Source organism: Nanorana parkeri, unplaced genomic scaffold, assembly GCF_000935625.1.
Source record: "Nanorana parkeri isolate BGI_ZX_2015 unplaced genomic scaffold, ASM93562v1 scaffold922, whole genome shotgun sequence".
NCBI classification, from domain to species: domain Eukaryota; kingdom Metazoa; phylum Chordata; class Amphibia; order Anura; family Dicroglossidae; genus Nanorana; species Nanorana parkeri.
The window spans coordinates 272,038-293,212 of NW_017307190.1; the positions used below are offsets into that span (position 1 = coordinate 272,038).

The 21,175-nt window shown below is 39.8% G+C and overlaps 1 protein-coding gene across 1 annotated transcript in view; it reads right to left on the reverse strand.

The window, feature by feature from the left end:
- The window catches only part of ANAPC4 (anaphase promoting complex subunit 4), a 36,431-nt gene that overhangs the window by 1,279 nt on the left and 13,977 nt on the right, over positions 1 to 21,175 (reverse strand). The window contains exons 12-27 of the mRNA XM_018566150.1: positions 20,427 to 20,491; positions 17,719 to 17,761; positions 17,563 to 17,639; positions 15,302 to 15,402; positions 13,383 to 13,434; positions 12,352 to 12,407; positions 12,191 to 12,237; positions 9,753 to 9,809; positions 8,190 to 8,246; positions 7,403 to 7,496; positions 5,783 to 5,880; positions 5,640 to 5,701; positions 2,834 to 2,872; positions 2,641 to 2,742; positions 1,847 to 1,921; positions 761 to 931 (exon numbers count right to left, since the gene is read on the reverse strand). Of these exons, the coding sequence (XP_018421652.1) occupies positions 761 to 931; positions 1,847 to 1,921; positions 2,641 to 2,742; positions 2,834 to 2,872; positions 5,640 to 5,701; positions 5,783 to 5,880; positions 7,403 to 7,496; positions 8,190 to 8,246; positions 9,753 to 9,809; positions 12,191 to 12,237; positions 12,352 to 12,407; positions 13,383 to 13,434; positions 15,302 to 15,402; positions 17,563 to 17,639; positions 17,719 to 17,761; positions 20,427 to 20,491 (1,196 nt within the window). The remainder of the gene's footprint in view (positions 1 to 760; positions 932 to 1,846; positions 1,922 to 2,640; positions 2,743 to 2,833; positions 2,873 to 5,639; positions 5,702 to 5,782; positions 5,881 to 7,402; positions 7,497 to 8,189; positions 8,247 to 9,752; positions 9,810 to 12,190; positions 12,238 to 12,351; positions 12,408 to 13,382; positions 13,435 to 15,301; positions 15,403 to 17,562; positions 17,640 to 17,718; positions 17,762 to 20,426; positions 20,492 to 21,175) is intronic.

A 21,175-nucleotide genomic window follows, 5' to 3' on the forward strand; every position in this document is an offset into this window, starting at 1 on the left:
ATTTAAATAGATTTGCAGTAGCAGTTTGTATAGACACAAAGGAGGAAGAAAAAAAAAAAATAGGATTTTTTTTATACTGAACATAAAATCCTTTTCTTGGAGTCCATTGAGCGACATAGGTCTCACTCATGTGTGTTTATGATCATCATGTTCTCAGCATCACTTTGCTATAAAAAATAAATAAATACTGGCATGCTGGCTGGCCTACAATTTTTTATGCTTGCCGGTGTCCAATCCTATTGTAGGCAGCAAGATAACCCAAAGGTTGACTTTCTGTGTTCCTCAATATACAAGAAAGAATGATCAGATGCAAGTTCCGAGAGGTCTGTAGGGCCCTCTTCAGCACAATACCTCTCCCACTTCTACACATCAGAGAAATGACCTGGAACTGAAAAAGCACATCATCTGCTCTGGCCCACCACTCTGGCAGGACCTTGCTGTGTATCCTCACAGGGCAGACATCCCTGTACATTAGTATTCAGGATTCATATAGCCCCAAGTTTGTTCTGCACTTTACAATATAAAGAGGACATTACAGCTACATTACAAATCAAGACAAGATGATAAGGAGGGCCCTGACTGTGAAAGCTTACATGTCATCTTATCCTACCCCGAGCTCTGCTCTCTCCATCCTGGACAGAGGGGGGGGGTTTCCACTGGACCTTGAAAGTAGTTTTGATAAGATTTGCACATGCTTTTCTGCTACAGTTTAACGAAGAGCTCATATGGCATGGAGAAAGTTCTCTGTTAAATTGCTTACCTCTTACTTTTGTCCCTGCTGAACTGGTAGTCTGTCTCTTCATTAGAGAATACAGAAGACAAAGGGATCTGAGCCAATACCCTGTCTTTTCCCTCAGTTCCCATGTTATCTTTAATTATTACAGTTATAACATCATCTTCGAAGAAACGTGCATCCAGACAGCTGTAGTGACTGAAAAATAGAATTATAATGATTATTAAATGAATAAGTGCGCAATTTATTAGATTATCCACTCTTACATCTTTCATGAAACTTTCCTTATTGGTGACGGACAGATTTGGACATCCCCAAGCCAAGAAATTTAAATTAAAATGTCATCTCAGTGTGTCTGTCCCTCATCTCCCAGGCCCTGCTCATCACTTGTAGAACACATCCATGATGCCTCATCAGATACTCTTCAAAATGTGCTCGTCATTAAATACCTTTTTTTTTTTCTGGAAGGGAGTGGAAGGTTTATCTAATTACTGAATATTTAGGCTCCAGTGAATTAAAGAAGCATGTCCAAAAAATGGTTATGCTTGGACATAACAAAGGGCTGCTTAAAGGTCATACTAATACTCCAGCTATCATTTTAAAAACAGACCTGGTACTATGAAAAACAGTTGGAAAGTGCTATCCAAATGTTTTTGCTTCTGCAGCTTTGGACATAAATATAGCTCTAATACTTGTCAGTTCTTATAGTAGATCAGAGCGGGCTGCGAAAGAAATAAAAATAGCAGTATTGTTTTCATATCATTTTCTAGGTTGGGGAGATAATGAAATATGTTCTCAAGGTGTAACTTTCTGGTAGCGACGCTCTAGTGCTGCCCTTCCTGCAACTTCCTATAGGCCCATCATTATGAATGGCACTCTTACTGCATAATTGGAATATATGTAAGAGGGCCAGAAGCAGCATACCACACAAAGACAAAGTGTTAATCATCTCTTACTTTGTAATTGAAATGACAAAAATATAAGTATGGGATGTACTAAATATACAATACAAACTTTAAAAACTGCATGGCAGTTCCACTTTATAAAAAGAACATATTTTGGAAGGTCGGCTGGTTTTGGTAGAGGATTGTATGCTAGACTTCTTATACTCACCTTTTTTCGGAATTCTCATCTGTGCTTCTATTTAGCGAGTGTCCAAACTCAACTGCCAGAAAATCATTTGTAGCTCTAGAATGCCAAAAAAGCAAAAATATCAAAGTCAACTCAAATAGATAATACAGCTCTGCACTCCAACCCCATTCATTATGGTCACATTATTCCGCCATTTAGAACCAGGAGATGTGATCTTTTTAGAAAATCCATAATACTGTCAGACACACGCACTGTAATAAATGTTTCTTTGTAAAATGATGATTGTACTGTATATAAATAGGAAAATAGCTCTAATCGTATTATTATAAACTTATAATCAACGTAAAAACAATACATTAACGTTGATCACAAACGTTTAAGGGTTAGTTCACACCAGAAACTGCATCACTACTGCGTGCGTCTGCGCAGTTGCATTGTGATCCGTTTTTTTCCCCCTGGATGTCCCTGGATGATGCCACAATCAATTCTTTTTTTTGTATGCGTTCCGGTGAGTTTTTATGCGTTTCAATACAGGTAAAATAGGACAAGCAGTACTTTTTCTGACTGCATCTGAACAGACTGCAATGGTGTGAATAAAGCACAAGAAAGCCCATAGGAAAGCATTGGGATGCATCACAACTGCATATGGTGTGAACTGGCCCTCAAATGTCCCTTTAATAACAATCCATTTGCTGTGTAAACAGACTCATACAAGTATGCTGGATGTATAATTTCATTAGGAATATCTATTCAAGAATGATCATATCAAAACAGAATGAAGACTAACCAACTTGGAGGTTAGGTTCTAGTAATACCTTGTTGTATCTGTTGGTTGTCTGAAAATGAACATCTTTGATTCGGAGCTTTCCAACATACGAAACATCATATAATGTAGATTCTGGGATTTGTCATTCCAGCTAGAAGATATGAGAAAGTGCTTCATTCCCAGTATTAGAAATGTATGGTACAATCTACATGCTACAACATAGAAAGTTTAATAACTCTTACAGGAATGGCAGGGAGATCAATCGTGGACAAGATTCTTCACTGTAAACAAGAAGACAATTTCAGAAATAATCAATGAAAAGATAAATGGTGAGTTATAAATGCAACATTCTTCAATATATATTGGTTTGTAAAATTGTTTTCTTATTGAGTTCATAAGGAGGCAAATCATGTCAGGAATATACACTGAGTGGCCAGATTATTAGTGGCCAGATTATTATGACCATCTGATGTTTGTAGGCTAATTAGCTATAATTTGGCGCTGAAGTTGCTAGAGGGCCAGACCATTATAAATAGGGAAGCAGGTTGTTTACCACAACAGAAGAAGTGATTTGTTTCTGAAGATATGGGGAAACAACGCGATTTAACAGCCTTTGTACGTGGGATGATTGTTGGGCCTCGGAGCCATGGAGCGAGTATCAGCAAAAAAGCAGAATTCGTTAAATGTTCAAGAGCAGCTGTTGTTAAAGTGTTTAAAGACTGGACTGTCAGCTGAAAATCTGGGTCTGAACGTGCGAATTGTGGCCGCCAGCGACTAGTCAATGTTAGGGCAGAACGGAGAGTGGCAAGGCTGGTACAAGACAACAGAAGGGCAACAGTGCAGTGTCAGATTCCTCGCATCACCTTTCAACATCTCGTGGAGTCAGGAGGCGGCCCAACAAAGTACTGATGGGGTGGTCATAATAATCTGGCCACTCAGTGTAAGTCCTGTGTTGAAGAGGCTGGGGGGAACAAAAAAGAAGATTCTGCTGTATTGTGGCCTATTACCCTGGCAGCCGGCATTAGCCATTCGTACTGCTGCAAATCAATACGGACGCTGAGAAAACAATGAAAACATAAGTGAAAAAGGTGGATATTTCTCCCCAGCATATTCAACAAGAAACTTTTATAGGGAGAATATTAAAGAGAAAAATTGCTTTCTCTCTGATGTTTCACTAGGGAACCAGTATGACCTTCTAGGCCGTTCTTGAACCAGACCAAACATGTAAAATTTACCACAAGGGCATCTTTATGATTACGTTTGCCGAGGTCCGACACCATCTTGTTGTGGCTTTTTAGGTGCTTTTTGCATGTTTAAGGATAACTCGCTGTAAATAGGATTTCTTTTCTACTCGCCATAGAATTCTTTTCTTGGGGACTGTACAGTGAGTACAAAATATCCTATTTTCTTTCTCATCAATTAGGGATACAGGAAGTTTTAAACCTTCCGGATATCCAAAAGCAATCTGAGGGGGGATATTTGATGTCATATTTTTATGTCATATTCATATTCTTGTTCTTAGGGTGAAAAGTTTAAAAGAGGAAAAATAGCTTCCGTTCTTGCTTGAAACTCATAAATGTGTTTAATTACAAAGTTACAAATGATTACAAAATAATAGCATAAAACTAAAGTATAGAAATATGTAGATGTATTAATAAGTTCTTGTGTATGTGTTTAAAATGTTAGTCTCATGTCTATGTGTCTGTGTGTCCCTCCATGACCGCGTGTGTCCGAGTGTGTGTCCACCAAGTCAGCGTGTGTGTCAGTGTGAGTCCTTTGTGCTCCACCCCCCCCCCTCCTCTCCGGCCATCTAGGTCCAAGTGTAATCTGAAACTTTAGACAAACCATAAGGTTTCAAGGGGGATGGGAATAGAGGATTCTTGTGTTGAATGCAATAATACATTCTAATAAACTATATAATGTTACAAATACCAATATTTATACATAATACAATGTTCTTTCTTATACGAATAACTTAATCAAGAAATATTACAATAAAGAGATATAATACATACTTTGAAACACTTCATAAACTTTGATTTAGAATATTTCACAGTCTTTCTTGATAATAAGGAATGTGGGAGGTTCTAAGCATTTCTGCTTGATCAGTAACAGATGTATAGCAAATACAACCTGAACCACAGACTCTAATCTCATTGCGTATATTCCCATACTGAACAAATGTATATATAGAAAATCAATCATCACTTATGTTCATCACATGCATACATAATCCCTATATGAATAATACCCTTTAACAGGAGGGCAACAGTAAAATAATTACTAACAGGTCCAATGTAACAACAAGAACTGGGACCAAATGTTGGAGATGTGGGTCGGGGAGAGGCGATATCTTACACATATTTTGGTCCTGCAGGACCCTTTGGCACAATCTACAACACATCTCACAAAATGCACCAAGCGACCCGTCCTTTTTGCTCCACCACAACACCATCCCTTAAAATGTTTATAGGAAATTCAATCTGCCACACTTATTTGCTGCATTGAAGAACTGCATCCAGCAACTGTGGATACACCCACAAGCTCCTTCCATGGCTTTGTGGATAGCGAAGGCTGACAAAATCAAGCACATGAAAGACTTTGGTGCTTCCATAAAGGGTGCAAATCATATATTCTGGTGGACATGGTTTTACTAGAATGAGCTTTCAATGACTTCTGAAAACAAGAATTCCCTGTGCACTGATCCCTTAAATAAAGTATGAAGCCCCATCTAACGAAACACTCATGTATGTCAGATTGAGAGGCGTGGGATGGAAAGAGTATGCTCTCTATCTACATCCTGTAAAGCAGACGAGGCAGGTGTTTCAGGGGAGGAAAGGCAGTGGATCCCTGTACCTGGATACAAATTAGGTTGTTGAACCTAAAAGCCAATAGGTTCTCATCTGGTGTCCCCACCTGTAGCACATGTCCTGGAACAACTCTGCAGGTGGATGAGGAGCCAAGCCAAGCATCACTGTACAATATGACTTATCATTTTTGTAAATACTTGAGTTGCCAAATAAGTTACATAGATCCACCCTAACTTACCTTTTGGATGCATGATAAAGTGAAATACACAGTTTTTGTTGAACAGATTTCCCTATAACGTCCTGCAAGACAACAATATAAAACTTTGGCAAGTTGTATCACATTTCAGCGAAAGCCCAGAATGCGTGGAAACAGGGACTTACCGCTGGTTTTGCCAAACAGTTATCGATAACAGCCTCCATCTGCCGCTTCACAAAATGAAGTGACTTTTCTATATAGGAAGGAAACAGTAGTGGGCTTTCTATAAAGAAGGAAATGCAGCATTAGGTCCACATCACAATACTATTTATACACAGCTCAATAACAGAATCAAATATTACAAATGTTCAAAAAGAATTACTGTAGGTTTTGGCATCGGTCTCCTACTCCTGCTGCAAATGCCGAGACTAAAGCTGGACCTACATTGTTATATGTCGTCACTGTCAGAATACTCGAACAGCGACAGCAGCTGACTGACTGACTGCCCTCACTTTTCGCCTGAAGATTTTCCATCCAGGTCCTTCAATTAGTTGATCAAACAATGCCAGATGGAAGGGTGCCAACAGGACATCCAATCATGTGAATTTCACACAGTGTATGCACAGCATTAGAGAGTGTACTGAGCTGAATTGTTTGCCTTACAGCTGCAAGCTAGATTTAACCTTTTGGTTGGTATAACTTATGACATACGTCATTGTCTACTTGGGAAAGGGACGGACTGAGCTTATTCAATACAGGTTAGTTCCATTAAAACAATGGTGCTTTGACTATAAAAACAAGATCTTATTTACTAGTATATAGGACTTCAAGGAGCATTCATTTAGCAACACTCACTTCATTTTAAAGGCAGTTGTTAAACTGATGTATTATATTTGTTTCATGATTTGTACACATTAAATATGTATACACGTTTGGGGGAAAAAAACGAAAAAAAAAACAAAACAAAAAAACTTATCAAGTTTAACCACTGAGAAGACCTGCTGTTTTGGTCCACTGGAAGGCAACACTCCCTTGTGCAACTGTGGCCAATACTACTACACTGGGGACAAAAATAAAGCTCTTTCCCGACATTCTTACGGTTAAATCAGGTTCATTCTGTGGCTCTGAATACTACCAGAATATCATTTAGTAATTACTATTTTGATTATTAGTGTTAAGAACATAATCCAGTCCATTTATTTTAAAGAGACACTAAATTCATCAGTTCAATCTAAAAAATGTAAGTACCCCAACTATTAACAAGAATGTATCTTATTTGTGTATCACTCAGCTGTAGATCCTCAAATCATCTCTGAATTGGTGCTGACACTGTCCTTCCTTCTGGAGGGTGACTACTCTTGTCCCCCATGGTCCCTGTGTGTGTTGTAAAGTAGTCACCACTCCAAGCTCTTCCCTGGGATGGGCTACAATCTCATGTTTAGTTTACTAATTTGTAATGAGATTATAGTGCATCACGGGAGTGAGCTTGGAGCGGTGACTACTAAAGCATTCAACAGCATAACCACTTTTACTGTAATAAACCCCTTTCTAAACTGGTATTATATTTTTTTACATGCTCCTAATACAGCCCTTGGGATAAAATCTGCAAAGCGTTATAGGGCCCTTAGATATATTTAAATATACGTTACCCAACACATGTCTAAGACATCTTTTGTTCCCAAACTACTACCTAGGCTATATAATAACCCAACCTAGTGAGCCGACAGTGTGGGGTGCGTCTCCCTCCACACTCTTGTTGCAGGGTCAGTGAAAGTTATTACCAAATGATTACCAGAAATAAATACCTTTCAGGGGCGCACTGTTCTGCAGAAAACTGAACCACTGATTCCCCTCCGTACTGGGTGGAGATAGCAAGTCGTCATCTTCATCTTTTAAATACTTAGAAAGGAATAAAGTGATGTCAAACTTTCAGAAACAGATGTAAGGTTGGCCACAAAAGCACCAGAAATGTTTTTTTAGGTCTCCACCCTCTATCCTTCATTCACACCTGAGTGACACAAAATAAGTGCGTTTTCAGCGCGACAAAGACGTGCAGTGCAACCTTGCTTGAAATGTGCAATTTTGTGACACCATTTAAGTCTATGGCGGCGAAGAAGTGCTAAATCTGCCGAAAAGTCGCTCATGTATTTGCTACAAGCGACAGGCGTTTTGCTACAGGTGACATGACGCTCAGATGTGAACAGTACCATTGAAATTAATGGGGTTTCTTTTTGGGAACGATTTTTTTAAGCTGAAAATGCGAAGTGTGAATGGGGGCTTACAGTGCAATTAACCCTTGATTTTGGATTTGTAAGACAGTGATGATATTTCAATCCCTAAATGCCAGGTCTCTAAAAATATAAAGCTGTCAGCTCCCTGCAATATTTTTTAACCTATGTGCTGTAAATGAGAATTTCTCGAAGTGCAATGGGCCAACTAGAGGTTCATTTTTGGACTTGTGCGAAAGTGGTAAAATAACATCTATTTTAAGAAGAGAAAGCTATATTTAACACAAAAATGTACATATGGCCACCACTAAATCTTCACCTTGAGCAGTGTCAGTGAGATAATCCAGAAGAAAGTAGACCTTACCTGTCCAACCCTTTCCACATTGAAGTATTTGCCTTTCTGGTCATAAAGTTCTGGTGCCTAGAACAGCAAATAGCCACTATGAATGTCTAGAACACAGGTATACAGGTATATTAGTTCTCTTCTATGACACACACTACAACAAGTGCAAAAGAGGGAATCAATCCTGCTTTGTGACACAAATCTGTATCTCTCTAATAGAAATGTTGATGTTAAAAAAATGCAAAGATATAAAAAGGAACAAGACTGAAACCTTCAATACATAAATACATTTGTGAATCCATCCTAAAAGAGTAAAATTTAAGGGCAGAATGTAACAGTTCCGCAAGAACCTTATTAATTTTGCAAACTTTTCCAAAATTCCAAAGCTTCTTCAGCCTGAGGATGCAGAGAAAGCTCCGATCCATCATCAAGCTCCATAGAAGTCCATAGGGACCAGGCCCAGAAGATGTAAACATTACAGCAACAACATACTAAGTATAGAGCCTCTGCATTGAGAACTTGGTATAGAGTTTTGGGAATGGGATACTTTAGCTCAAGGGGTGGGGGCAGAATTATAATAAAACTGCCCTGATCTCTCTCTCTCTCTTGACTGATTTGATTAAAGTGTTATTTTTACTGGAAAACTAAGATCCCTTCAATGCTTTGGTGCATGCGATGATTGCATCCATTTCTTCCTCTGTAACTTTGATGGAAGGACAGGTGCTGCGTGTGATTAGTACGCAGCCCTTGTCCTTCTCTATGGGAGTACGCCGCCCTGCGCTCACCCGTACTGCACGTCCGTGCGGGTGTGGGTGTCCGTACTCATACGCTGACAGGATGGATCCCGTCTGCGTCCGAGCGGGGACAACCGCACCCGTACGGACCTGCACTTGGAGTGAGTGTAGGGCGGCATATGGCCGCGTACTCCCATAGAGAAGGACAGGGGCTGCGCACTAATCACACGCAGCACCTGTCCTTCCCGGTAGCTGCCCGATACGGCCGTGCGCACAGCACGGAGCTGTACGTGCCGGCCTTTTCTCATCTGAATGGGGCCTTATGGTTTGCACACGGACTTCCCTGCTTAACCTTTCCATTTCCCTTGTCCCATACTTTGAAAATTAATTTTAGCATAATACTTTGTTTACAATGTCCTTACCTTTTACAAGAACTGACTTTTTCTAACAAAAACCATACAACAGTACCTGTATGCTATATGGGCTTGCTTTTTGGACAACATACACAATCATTCCGTCAACATTATAACTTGTTTGTTATATTTTTACATCAGTGATGTTTTCAACTGTTATAGTCTATAAACAAAAAAAAGACTGCTGCGTTCTTTCTTTTTCTCTTTCTTATGTCTGTGCATGTGATCACATTCACTACCCATGTCATTGACTAACACTTTGATACTCGACCTGCTGACCAAGAAATGTTCTTACCACAGTGCCCTGTATTACCTGCTTTTATATTATGTGAAGACCCCCTATGTGGGGGGAGGGTACGCCCTTGCCTCAATTTATTTTTCTTTGTATCTAAGCAAAACTTAATAAACTATTTTTTTTTAAATGCACTGATACTTACTTCATTAAAATGTTCCGTCAGAAAGTCAGCCACAAAAGTGATGTCTTTTTGTGTCATCTACACAGGGAAGAAAAGTTTAGGCAGTGAAACATACTATAAACACATCACAGATTCTTGAAAATTGGGATAAGTAATCTTTTAAAATATATGAAAAAGGATTGCCAGAGTACAATGAGTTATCCAATGAGACAACAAAGCAAAAGTATGTCCCTTCCAGACACAGCTGTCTGTCATCAAATGTTCAGACCTAGCTGTCCAGTAAGGGATGAGCCAGTACCATAAGCCATTTCATCTTCAGCAACCTGAGGCGGCAAATGCCATGCTTTTTTACAACGTTCAAGATTTCAAGATTCATGTAAGAAGATGACTAGAGCTCCATCTGCTGGGTAGAACAAAGGCTACATAATATTTATACGTTGGATTTTATGTTTACCTGTTATTCTTTTCACCCAGAAATACACATGGGTGGTAGTCAAATTGGTTGTTGGTTACTGAACATTCAGGCAGAAAAGCCAGTGTCACAGGCTCTGATGAACAGGTTTTGCCCCTCGTACAATGCTACTTGAAGTGGCAGCACTGATAAGTTTGACCTATGTGTTAATTTATTGAAGCAGTTTTAGGGCCTGTTCACATGATTTTCAGGTCCTGATCAGGTCCCGATCTGCAGACGCGGTGCTACTCATGCAGTGCATTTTTGATGCGTTTTCAGTCCAGATGCTGACAGTTTTTTTTTTTTCAAGCCGTGGGGCTGTCATTATGCAGATTCTTCCTCTGAGGTCACTTCCGCCCTCTCGTAACATCTACTTCCCTTTGTGTAGGTAAAGCTGGTGATCAGACATGTATCACATGTTTGCAGGCATGTTGATGGTGCTAGCTACAGCAATCTGCAGAGAACGAGCTCGCAGGAGACGTCTTTATTGGGTACACCCGATCTTGAGGCTCCGGGACTCCAAGGGTCAGTTCTGGAGTTTATATGAGGATTTGCGAGCTCACCCGGATAAATGTTTTTCCTTTACTCGTATGTCCATGGAAAGGTAATGGGCATGTTTAAAATGTTTGCAGTTCATGTCTTTACCTCTACCCCAACCTGTCTGTCTATCTCCCACTCTGTCTATCTCTATGTAGAATAATTTTTTGTTTTTTTGCTTAGCTGCATTGCGATGCGTTTTCTGACCGGACAAAATGTGACATGCAGTATTTTTTCTGTCGTAACCTGAACTGACTGCGCACGTGAGAATTGTAGCCCATAAAACACATAGGGATACATTGGGATGCATTTTTAGTGCAGGAGCGTACGGATCAGGTCAGCATAGAAAACGGACGTCGTGTGAACAGGCCCTTAATGTATTTTTTTTCAGCAGATGTTACTCACATTATTATGAAAAAAATATAATCAACTGCTACACTACGTCAGTGTGCTGTGAAGTTTTGAGCTTGTTTTAAAAAAAATGTTTTCTTATGTCAACAGGTGTCTTCCTCAGAAATGTTTTAGCAAACATTGTGCAAAAAAATCTTATAAAAATATACTGGACAGACAAAACATATTCTGGTATTCCAATGCCAATGTTCCCGAATGATTTCCCTTCTATTGTACAAGTAGGGTGACAGTCTCCATCTTACAAGTCCTTGCCAAGGAATTCCTCTTTTTATTGTGAAAGATGACTGTCTCCATGAAGAGTATGTCAGGGCAAAAAAAAACAAATATAAAAACCTGCAGTGCATTTCTGCTGTACACGCAGATTTCCTTATGGTAGACACAAATACCTGTTGATCTGCCGGAAGTCTAGTACGCTTCTAACTTTCTATCTGGGTTTACAACACCCAACTAGCACTTTCAGCCCTGCCCGCTGGACTACAGATCTCCACCCATTTCTGTCCCTTTCCACATGCAAACACTGATTTATTTTCCAGCAAAACAATGCTACTGCCTTGACTTTTAGAGCCTGCCCACATACTACAGGGAAAAGGCTCCTGAGAGATGTAGTACAGGATGCGTGCCTAAGCAAAGAGGAAATAAGCTTCCAGCAGCTTCCACTGTAACAATTTTATAAAGCTCGATGAGGTCGCAGACAGAAATAAAAGCCATTTTCACAACAGGAACAAGGTAAAAATGCTGAGGTATGCTCTAGGTGGGAAGATGAATGTTTGGGGGTAAATTTGGCCAATGCCTTCACATATAGGTTAAAGCGCAACGCCAGCAAACGTTTTTGATGGCATATAGAAGAGTTAATATTACTGTCCATTATGGAAAATTTCCCTCACTTCCAGTCTCCAGGATGCCCATACAGGAAAGTATGGACATCAATAAAAGCAGTTCCAAGTCCAAAGGCTTCGTCATTCAACCAAAAATGTGTTTTGTAAAAAAAAACAAAAAAACACAGGTACTAAGTTTCAGTATTTCAGTCGTTTGGAAAAAAATATATATTTATATCTCTTACCTTATTCAGCTCTGGGAGAACGTGATCTTCTGACATCCGTAACATAGCTAGAAAAGTATGACAATGAATTATCCTGATTCATATAAAAAAAGATATTTTATGTCTAAATGATCCGTTTTTATGACCAAGAAAAAAAATCTTCTGGAAATGTTTCTGCTTACCTACATAAAGCCATCGGAAGAACGCCTTAAAGTTTTTCATGCCACTGTCTATAACTCTGAAAAATAACAAAATATGTTCATTTGAATCACAACAAAGACACGCATCTATAGCAAAAACAACAGCAATCATCAGTCCTGTGTTGGCAATAGATAAGTTTGTATCAAAAGGTTCTTATTCTGTAATGTACACCTTTACACAGCTCAACCAGAATGTATCATTACTAGTGTATAATGGAGAGTTGACTGTACTGCACGGATATGATTATCACATGCAACATAAACCACATAAGCCACAATTTATTGCCATTTAGAAACAATGAAAAAAAAGAACTCTAGGAAAATAAAAAATGTGCCCTTGCAGTGGGGCTGCCCCAGTACTGCAAGGGTTAAATGCTAGTTTTGTCTAAGAGACTCAAATAAAGCAGATGTACTTACCTAATACTCGGTCCTGCTGGCTCACTCCAGGCTGCTAGACCGGTCCTCACAACCTGTTCTCCCCTGGGCTCCGGAGGTCTAAGGACTGATGACATCATCATGTCTTATGCAGATCCAATGGCCTGCTTTAGGCATGAGGATTCTGAGGTACATTCCATAGCCGGAATCAAGAGGGGAGAGAGGGGAGGGCTGAACGCTGTGGGACCGAGGATCAGGTGAGAAAAAACAACTTTATTTGAACCCCCTAGACAAAAGGAGCACCGACTTTTAATTTATGGAGTTCTCCTTTAATAATGCTGACGTTTATATAGGTTAACACTTTCCGTGACAGATGTAATAAGATGTGACAGCAAAGATGGCAGCACCGAGCTGGGAGACATTTTAAATTTACCTCTACTGAGCTCTCACTATCTTTGATATTATTCACAGGTGACAAAAATTTGCAAATACCCACAAAAAAAAAGAAACATTCATATCACAAAAGCCTGCACTTGGATTTCTCTTGGTATGTATTAAAAAATAACACTTTTACAAACAACCTTTAACCTCTTAGAAGTATTACTCATTTCATATGGCAATGCTGAAATAAGACTTACTGTAAAAGCTCATTCGCTTTAAGAATGAATGACCCCACAGAAGTTATCGCATCTGTAAAAGAGAATTTATTTAAATGAAAACACTGCTGTAGATACTCTGTTGTGCTTAGTTTAGCCCTCTAAATTTTAAATTGTTCACAACAGATGCAATAGAAAAAAATGCATAAAGAAGAAATGTGTATAAAAGAATACACACTGCAGCGCATTTTTAGGCGTTGCATCGTAGTTTTGATAGTCCCCGGTCACTTGACTTTATAGCACATTATTCTGGTGAGAAAGGGCCTCATTTACATAAAATACATGGAACTGCATTCACTGACACCACCCTTCCTTCACACAGTAGTCACTAGGCGGAGATAAGTGTATTCCTAGCATACAAAAGTTGGGTTGTTGAAATTAAGATAAAAAACAAAACAAATGTACACCTATGATAAAATACATGTCCTATTATATCTTCGCCACTGAATATTGTTGTTTTTTTTTGTAATCCATGGTTATGTTTTTCTACTTGCAGGCCCTCTCTTAATATATGAAATGCATGTTCTGTTCTCCCATAGCTGTATAGATCTGCAGTTTGAGATATGAGGCACTAGGAGAGTTTGAGTAATTGGTGAGGTCCCTACTGTTCTGATCAGTCTTGTTGTTGCTGGAGAGCAAGCTGTACTCGAGGGTCTGCAGTGTAACCATCCCCCTGCTTCTGCTTTATTTATTCTGTTGATCTGTGCTTCTGACCCCTCTACTGCTCATTTCTGACCATTGCCCCCCCTCGTCACCGATAACTCTGATCTAAGGAAGCAAAGCCCTGCCTACCAAGATGGCTGCCTCCTCACAGAGATACAGTGTAGTACAAGGCATGATAAGTCAGTAATGGGGAAAATAACTACATGGAGAGCGTATAGGCAAAACTGGTGACTAGTCCTTTGCCTTCGGATTTCCTTTCTCTGGGCACAGCTTCCAGAGTACAGGTCCTCTTTACCTGTAATTTCAGTCACAACTGTTTAGTTTTAGACAGAATGGGGTAAGGTTTAAATCCTCTTGTCAGGTTTTTAACATTGTCTATGGGTATGACGGGAGACAATTCTCTTCACCTCCAGTCCATCTGGCAAAAGTGTCAGAGGAATGGAAGGAATATCTCCAACAATAAAAATCTAAAAAGGGAGATGCTAGCTTTTCCTGCTTCAGTGTTTTTATTGTTGATGCATCTACCTTAAGCCCAGCACACATTATAATCTGATTGTAGAATCTCCTTTAGAACTACCAACACCTATGTGTGCAAGGGCCTGCCTGACTGGATGCAAATTGATTGGATAGATTAAGTACGTTCTCATATTGCCAAGCTCTCGTAAATCTAAAGTTGATTGTATGGTCAGATTGTAACATGTATGGTGACCCAAAGGGCTTGTTCACACCATGTCCGCACCAGAATAGTTTGCTCCTGGACCAAAAAAAGGATCCCAGTGTATCCCTATGGTATTTATAGGATCTGTTCAAACCAGAGCAGTCCGTTCCCCGACCAGACAAAAAAAATACTGCTAGTCTTCTTTTCTCTGGTAGAATGCACTGGACCGTATGGAAACGCATTAAAACACAGATAAACGCACTGGAACAAACCCTGAACGCCCATTTTAAGCTGAAAAAAACAAAAACAATCCTGGATGTCACAAAATCGTGGTAAAATTTGCGGTAAACACGTGACAAAACGCAATGCACCGCATTCCAGATCTGGTCAGCAAAATTATGTGAACCGGGCCCAAGAGTGATTCTCAACTAAGTCTTAAAAAAAGGTTTTGGCTGCAGTCCAACTTTATTGCACTTACTGAAATGTCACAGAGTGGCCTTTCTTTCTAAATGGCTAGAAGACTAGACTTCATATGTGTGTGTTGATCTCTATAGATCAGTGTGATCGCCCAGCTACATACCTTCTATTGCTTTGGCTTCCAAGCCAAGAGATTCATACTTCTGTTTCCACAAGGCCATCCCTTTCAGTTCACTTAGATGATAGAGCAAAACTTCAGCTCCACTGCAAAATCAAAGACTCTCCAATCAATAACTTGCATGCATTTTCTTAGCAATTTAATGTCTTATCTTGAGAATATTATAAGATAGAACACGTCTAAAGACTATGATCAATATAATCAATAATACCACATAATCTATACATTTTGTAAGTAACCATTCTAGTAGCCATTTTACTGGTCAAGATTCTGCACTGAAATGATTGGCTTACGTTAATCATCACCTCTTAAACGAGAACTTCAGGGAAATTCACAGATGCAATACATATAAATGAGTTCTAGCTTTCCTGGTAACGTATTTGTATTTCTGACAATCCAGTCCAGAGATTTACAAAGCCTGGACAGCCGAGATGGATTTGTGACCCGACTTTGCTGCAGTTAAGATCCACTGATTGGTTGCCTCCCCATTCCCACCCCGTGATGGGCAGTGTAGAAGCTGCAACAGACTTAGGAGGTCATCCCTGACAGCATGTTCCATGTCAGCACTGTCAGTTCGTGAATGTCGAACAACTGATACAGCTCAAGAGCAGTCCATTCCCATTCTCGTAATCCCCTGTATACAAGACTCAGACTAGAAGATGAAAAAGTCAAATTCATGTACTTACACTAGACGAAATTTAAGTGCTTTTAACGATCTTAAAATAAATACATAACTGCATTCATTGGTATTTTTTTTCTAAATATCTGCCTAGAGATCAGCTTTAAGGGATAACTGTGTTGTGATAATTGTGAAAAAGAACTTTAATTGGAGAAAATGTGCTAGAAGAGGGTTCTGACTAAATTCGAAGTACCATTCAGATTGTCTGCTGCAGAAGCACTACATGGTAGAGGTGAAAACGGGGGTGATCACCTATGCTTGCTAAAAATAAAACAAAAAGAATCTTATGTCCTCCTGCACCTGCAAAACATATCACATGGAGGAGGTGTGTTATTCTGATTGCAAATGTATATTTGTGGATACAGTCAATAGCAAACACATAGAGAAGACTGGAATATAAACCAAATTGTGTCCTGTATTTTGGCAAATATTTTATAACCATCCTGTGGAATAGTAAACTGCGCATTGCATTTCCCTCAGATTATAGCATGGTAACCAGACATTATCCTTTCTAGGAGAATCCAAATAATCTGTATAAACGAGAAGCTGTTTCTTCTTCAAAATCTAACAAGCTGACCAGCATGCCCCTGCATATGTGCGTCACATTTTCATGATCTCAATCACAGACCTGTAATCAATTGTTTTTGTCCTTCCACTGAAATGAATGAGAACTGTGGCAAGGCTGCCTGGGTAGATTCTAAAGATAAGGCTGTGCGGTGCCACAAAGTCATAGAGTGAAGACCGCCATGGTCACCACGGTGAGGGGAACTTAAGGGATAACGGCACTTTAAGTGAACTTCTGTGGATTTTCTGTCCAGCATAACTGCTTAATTTTTAAGACTTGTGGGGTAAACATGCACACACTAAATACATATTAACACTTCCACAAAACAGCCTTTATTAAATTAGATTTTGCATTTCCATTTCCTTATTAAAACATTTGGTTATTCATAAAAACAAAAAAAAACAATAAGGACAAAAATTGTTTAGAAGCTAGACCTTTAAAGCAGAACTGTGCTACCCCCGCACTGCAAGGGTTAAGTGCTCCTTTTTGTCCAGATGCTAAAAACAAAACAGTGTATAGCAAGTTAGGATGCCGGGAGACATACCATCGCTGAAGCGTAGGAGTTGACAGGCTTCAGTGACCAAAGTATCAGCCAGCCGGCTCCAAGGTTCAGGTGAATCTAATTTTTAGCACCTAGACAAAAATGAGCACTTGACCCTTGCAGTGCAGTGGAAGCCCCACTGCAAGGCTAAGGGCATTTTTACCTGGAGTTCTGCTTTAAGTACATATTGTCTGGGTGCTTCACAACCCTAAAAGGTATTTGTAACAGAGAAATCTCCTGCTATTCATATGCGATGAGGTGTGATATTCGAGTTGTCTCAAATGAAAACGGCACAATTCTAGATATTGAATGCAACAGAGAGGGTGCTACTTCAATTTAATCTAACAAATTCTCTGTTTTTGCTTTGTTTAAAAAATAAATTTGATATCTTTTCAGAAAACGACTAGCATTGCTGTGGGAAGAGTTATGTCATCAATGTTACACATGTTAAGTGAACATACCTTTGTAAATGACTTATTACAAGTTTCTGAATGGTGGAGTATGAAGATTCTACAGACTGGCCAAGCTTCTTTAGGCCCTGAAAGCCAAGCAGGTTATTAAATCAATAAAATTTGCACTTTACAGAACAGAACCACCAAACACAGATCGGTACTCACTTTAATAGTCAGCTGATTCATCAGCAATCCTTGGAGCTCTGGACTAAATGTAGGAGACAGACAATTAAAAAGCTATAGTATATTTATTAAACAGCATACTGTACCCCTAAAGAACTTTAATCATTACATGATGTTAATTTCTACACTGCAAACATACTATTCTGATCTTATCTCACATTGCAAACTAGTAGAAATATTACATGTGGAAACGTGTCATTAAAAGAGAACTAGGTGGTAAGTGTTTTCCCCCATAGTTCTCTTAAGGGTCACAGGAGGACATATATTAACCTCCTCCCGTGACCCAAAGCTGAGTATATCGCGAGCTACAGCTCGCTATATACTGAGAGCGCCGCAGCCGGGACCGATTCCAACATTACTGTTGAGATTCACCCAGCTGTGTGAGTGACAGCTGGCTCTGCCTATCTAGAGGCAGAGCCAGCTGAACCCACCCCCTCCTCGTCCGTTCCTCCAGTTAGTGCTGGAGGATTGGAGTGGGGAGAGGGGGAATCCCTGCAGAGAGACCTGAGTAACAGTCACGGCTCTATGCAGGGACGTGAACGAGCGACGGTATGTGTTCGCTCACTTTCCGATCTATTGAGCCAACGTGTGACAATTTTATTGTCACACGTCGGCTCGAACTATGAGGCTGAGTGTAAATCACTCACCTCATAGTTCTCATTTAAAGCTTGAACTCAATGCAGATATAAAAAGACACACACCCCCCCCCCCCCCCCTTTTATGCCCAGACCTAAAAAGGACTTATTCACACTACAGCGTTGCACTAAAGTCATGGTTTCTATGCATTTAGCACACGCTATTGCACAGTATGATGCACTTTACACTAGGTGTCCTGCATTGCCATTCATTCTACATGGTATCCCGACGTGCCTCAATGCGTCTAGGGATGACACGTAGAACTATTTTTTTCACCGCCCGCCACTCTACTGCAATGCACTTGCATTTGGGGCAACCAATCAGTTTCTCTTTCATTTTCAAATCATGACTGAAGAGAGAAGCTGATTGGTTGCCCCTGGCAACTGCTCTAGATTTTGTCTGCTCCAGTTTTGATAAATCCCCCTCATGGAAATTGTGACTTTAGCGCAATGTCAGTTCTTAATAGTCTCAAATCCACCTTGTACAACCTACAAAAGAGAATAGTGAAATAGTCACAGAAAGTCCAATTAAATAATTATCACATAGATGAGAAAAGCTGATTAGAGACCCTTATCACGTGACGGCATCTTATAGTCACACATTGCATCATTGGAGACAATAACAGAGCTGACTCCCCAGCACAACACTCGCCCCGAGTGACAGTCACCACTCTCTGCAGGGACAGGATCGAGAAGTGAGCGAGCGACGGTATGTGTTCGCTCACTTCCCGATCTATTGAGCTGATGTGTGACAGTTTCATTGTCACAGGTCGGCTCGAACTATGAGGTGAGTGAAAATCACTCACCTCATAGTTCTACTTTAATACATTACATAATACACTAACTTTGGATAAAATACACAATGCACGGATTTGCAGATTGAAAACCTGGCAGTACATTTTACAGATCATGAATTTAAAACACATATCACTACTTTTAGGGCCCATTCACATTAGCCAATCAACTAAAACGCTCCATTTTAACATGCAGGCTAGTGTGTTGCGGCAGCTCTGGCAGTGTGTGTTGTATTACACACTGCCAGAGCTGTCATTGTTTAAATTTTTTTAAACTTTATGTGGAGTGTACAATGTGCACACTTCATTCAGGCCCCCGTATGGCAGCGGTGGCATGCAGTGTGCGGTGATAAAATGCTGCATGTTTTATCGCAGCGGCCTGCCCCTCGTGTTGTGGAGTGAATGGGATACAAAGAAAACATATGTTTTCTATGTGTCCTTCCAGTGCTTTGCGTTGATCCGATGCAGTAAAACGCAGGTCACCACTCTAGTGTGAAGGGGTCCTTAATGTTCCATATTCTCAGTGAACTGGATTGTTTATTTTGTTGTGTATGGAAAGCCAGTCGCTACACCTTTTTCCAATTGTAATTCATGACAGAAGCTCTTTTTGCACCATCTGCAACTTGCCTACTAAACTTAGTGGGCCATGTTCAAGGCCAGGGCTTGCATAGTGCCTGAAAGATTGGATTGTTTGTTGCTTGATTTAGGTTTGCTTATTAAACTCTATGAAGTGGTATTGTTATATCTGTTTTGATATGAGTAAAAAAATATTGTGCTAATCCTGCCAGAAATCTACTGCTGTTCTGTGTACTGTGCAGTCTGCAATGTCATCAGGAACTGTATTAGGAATACAGAACACTTCCAATGTTATGGGGAGGTGGATGTGTTCTGTAGTCCTAGCACTTCTTGTCCTGGTGTAAGAACATTGTTGCATTACAAGTTTTACTTCAAACAGATCTTAGTGAATCCATTTTATTTTCGGAACTTGCTATATGGTCACTCCACAGATGCCAAATGCAAACAGCAGTTTAGTGAATATACTGCAAAATCTGATGTGAAGTGTCCAGTGTGAGTCACACAACGTGTTAATTAACCGATGTTTTGGATCTATAAAACTTACACCCTCAGTCTGCTTCATTATGAGTATTTATAAACCAATAATTACCGAGGAGTACCTCAACAAGGTTATAGACAGCTGAATAAATCCCAGAATAAAATAATTCAACACATTTTTTAAAATGTGAACGTTGTAAGGAGTTACCTGGCTTTACCCCAAAGAAGAAGTTGCATGAACTCATCCTGCACAGAGGTGGTGGTATTCTTTTCCTAAAATAGTGAAGAATAAAGCATGAAGTAAAAAAATACTTTCAACATGTATACAGCAGCACATTTAATGCACTTATGTCCATAAAGAATGGAGTGAATCCCATGTTCAAGTTTAGCCCAGTGAATGATCTATGTATTCATGGGTGAATCTGCAGCAAATTTGCTAAGCATCCTAATAAATAGCACAGGGTGTGGAAAGTTTTATTCAACACACAGTGGGAGGAATTTATGAATACTGGAGCAGAAGAATCTGGAGCAGTTGCCCATGGCAATCAGCTTCTCTCTTCCATTTGTTTAGTTAAGATTTTAAAATAAAAGATAGAAGCTGATTGGATGCACAGCTGCTCCAGATTTCGTCTGCTCCAGTTTTGATAAATCCCCCCCAGTCTCTCTAACCATGGAGTCTTTATTTATCTAAATCTAATGATGTACATTATGCTCTAAAGATACACACCTAAAAGTTTTATGTTCTGTACTTTAGATAAAACATGCCTTTACCCCCTACTGCCCAACTGCACCGTGCATGTTAAGTTAGCATGGGGCTAGATTAACCAAGGTGGGTTCTTCTGCTTGTTCTCTGGCCCAGAAGCCAACCAGAGTGCATTAAAACCATTGCTGTTATAACAGCAGAAAACCAAGTAAAGGTCAAGCCATGAACTGAAAATGTATTATGGAGTTCCCCTA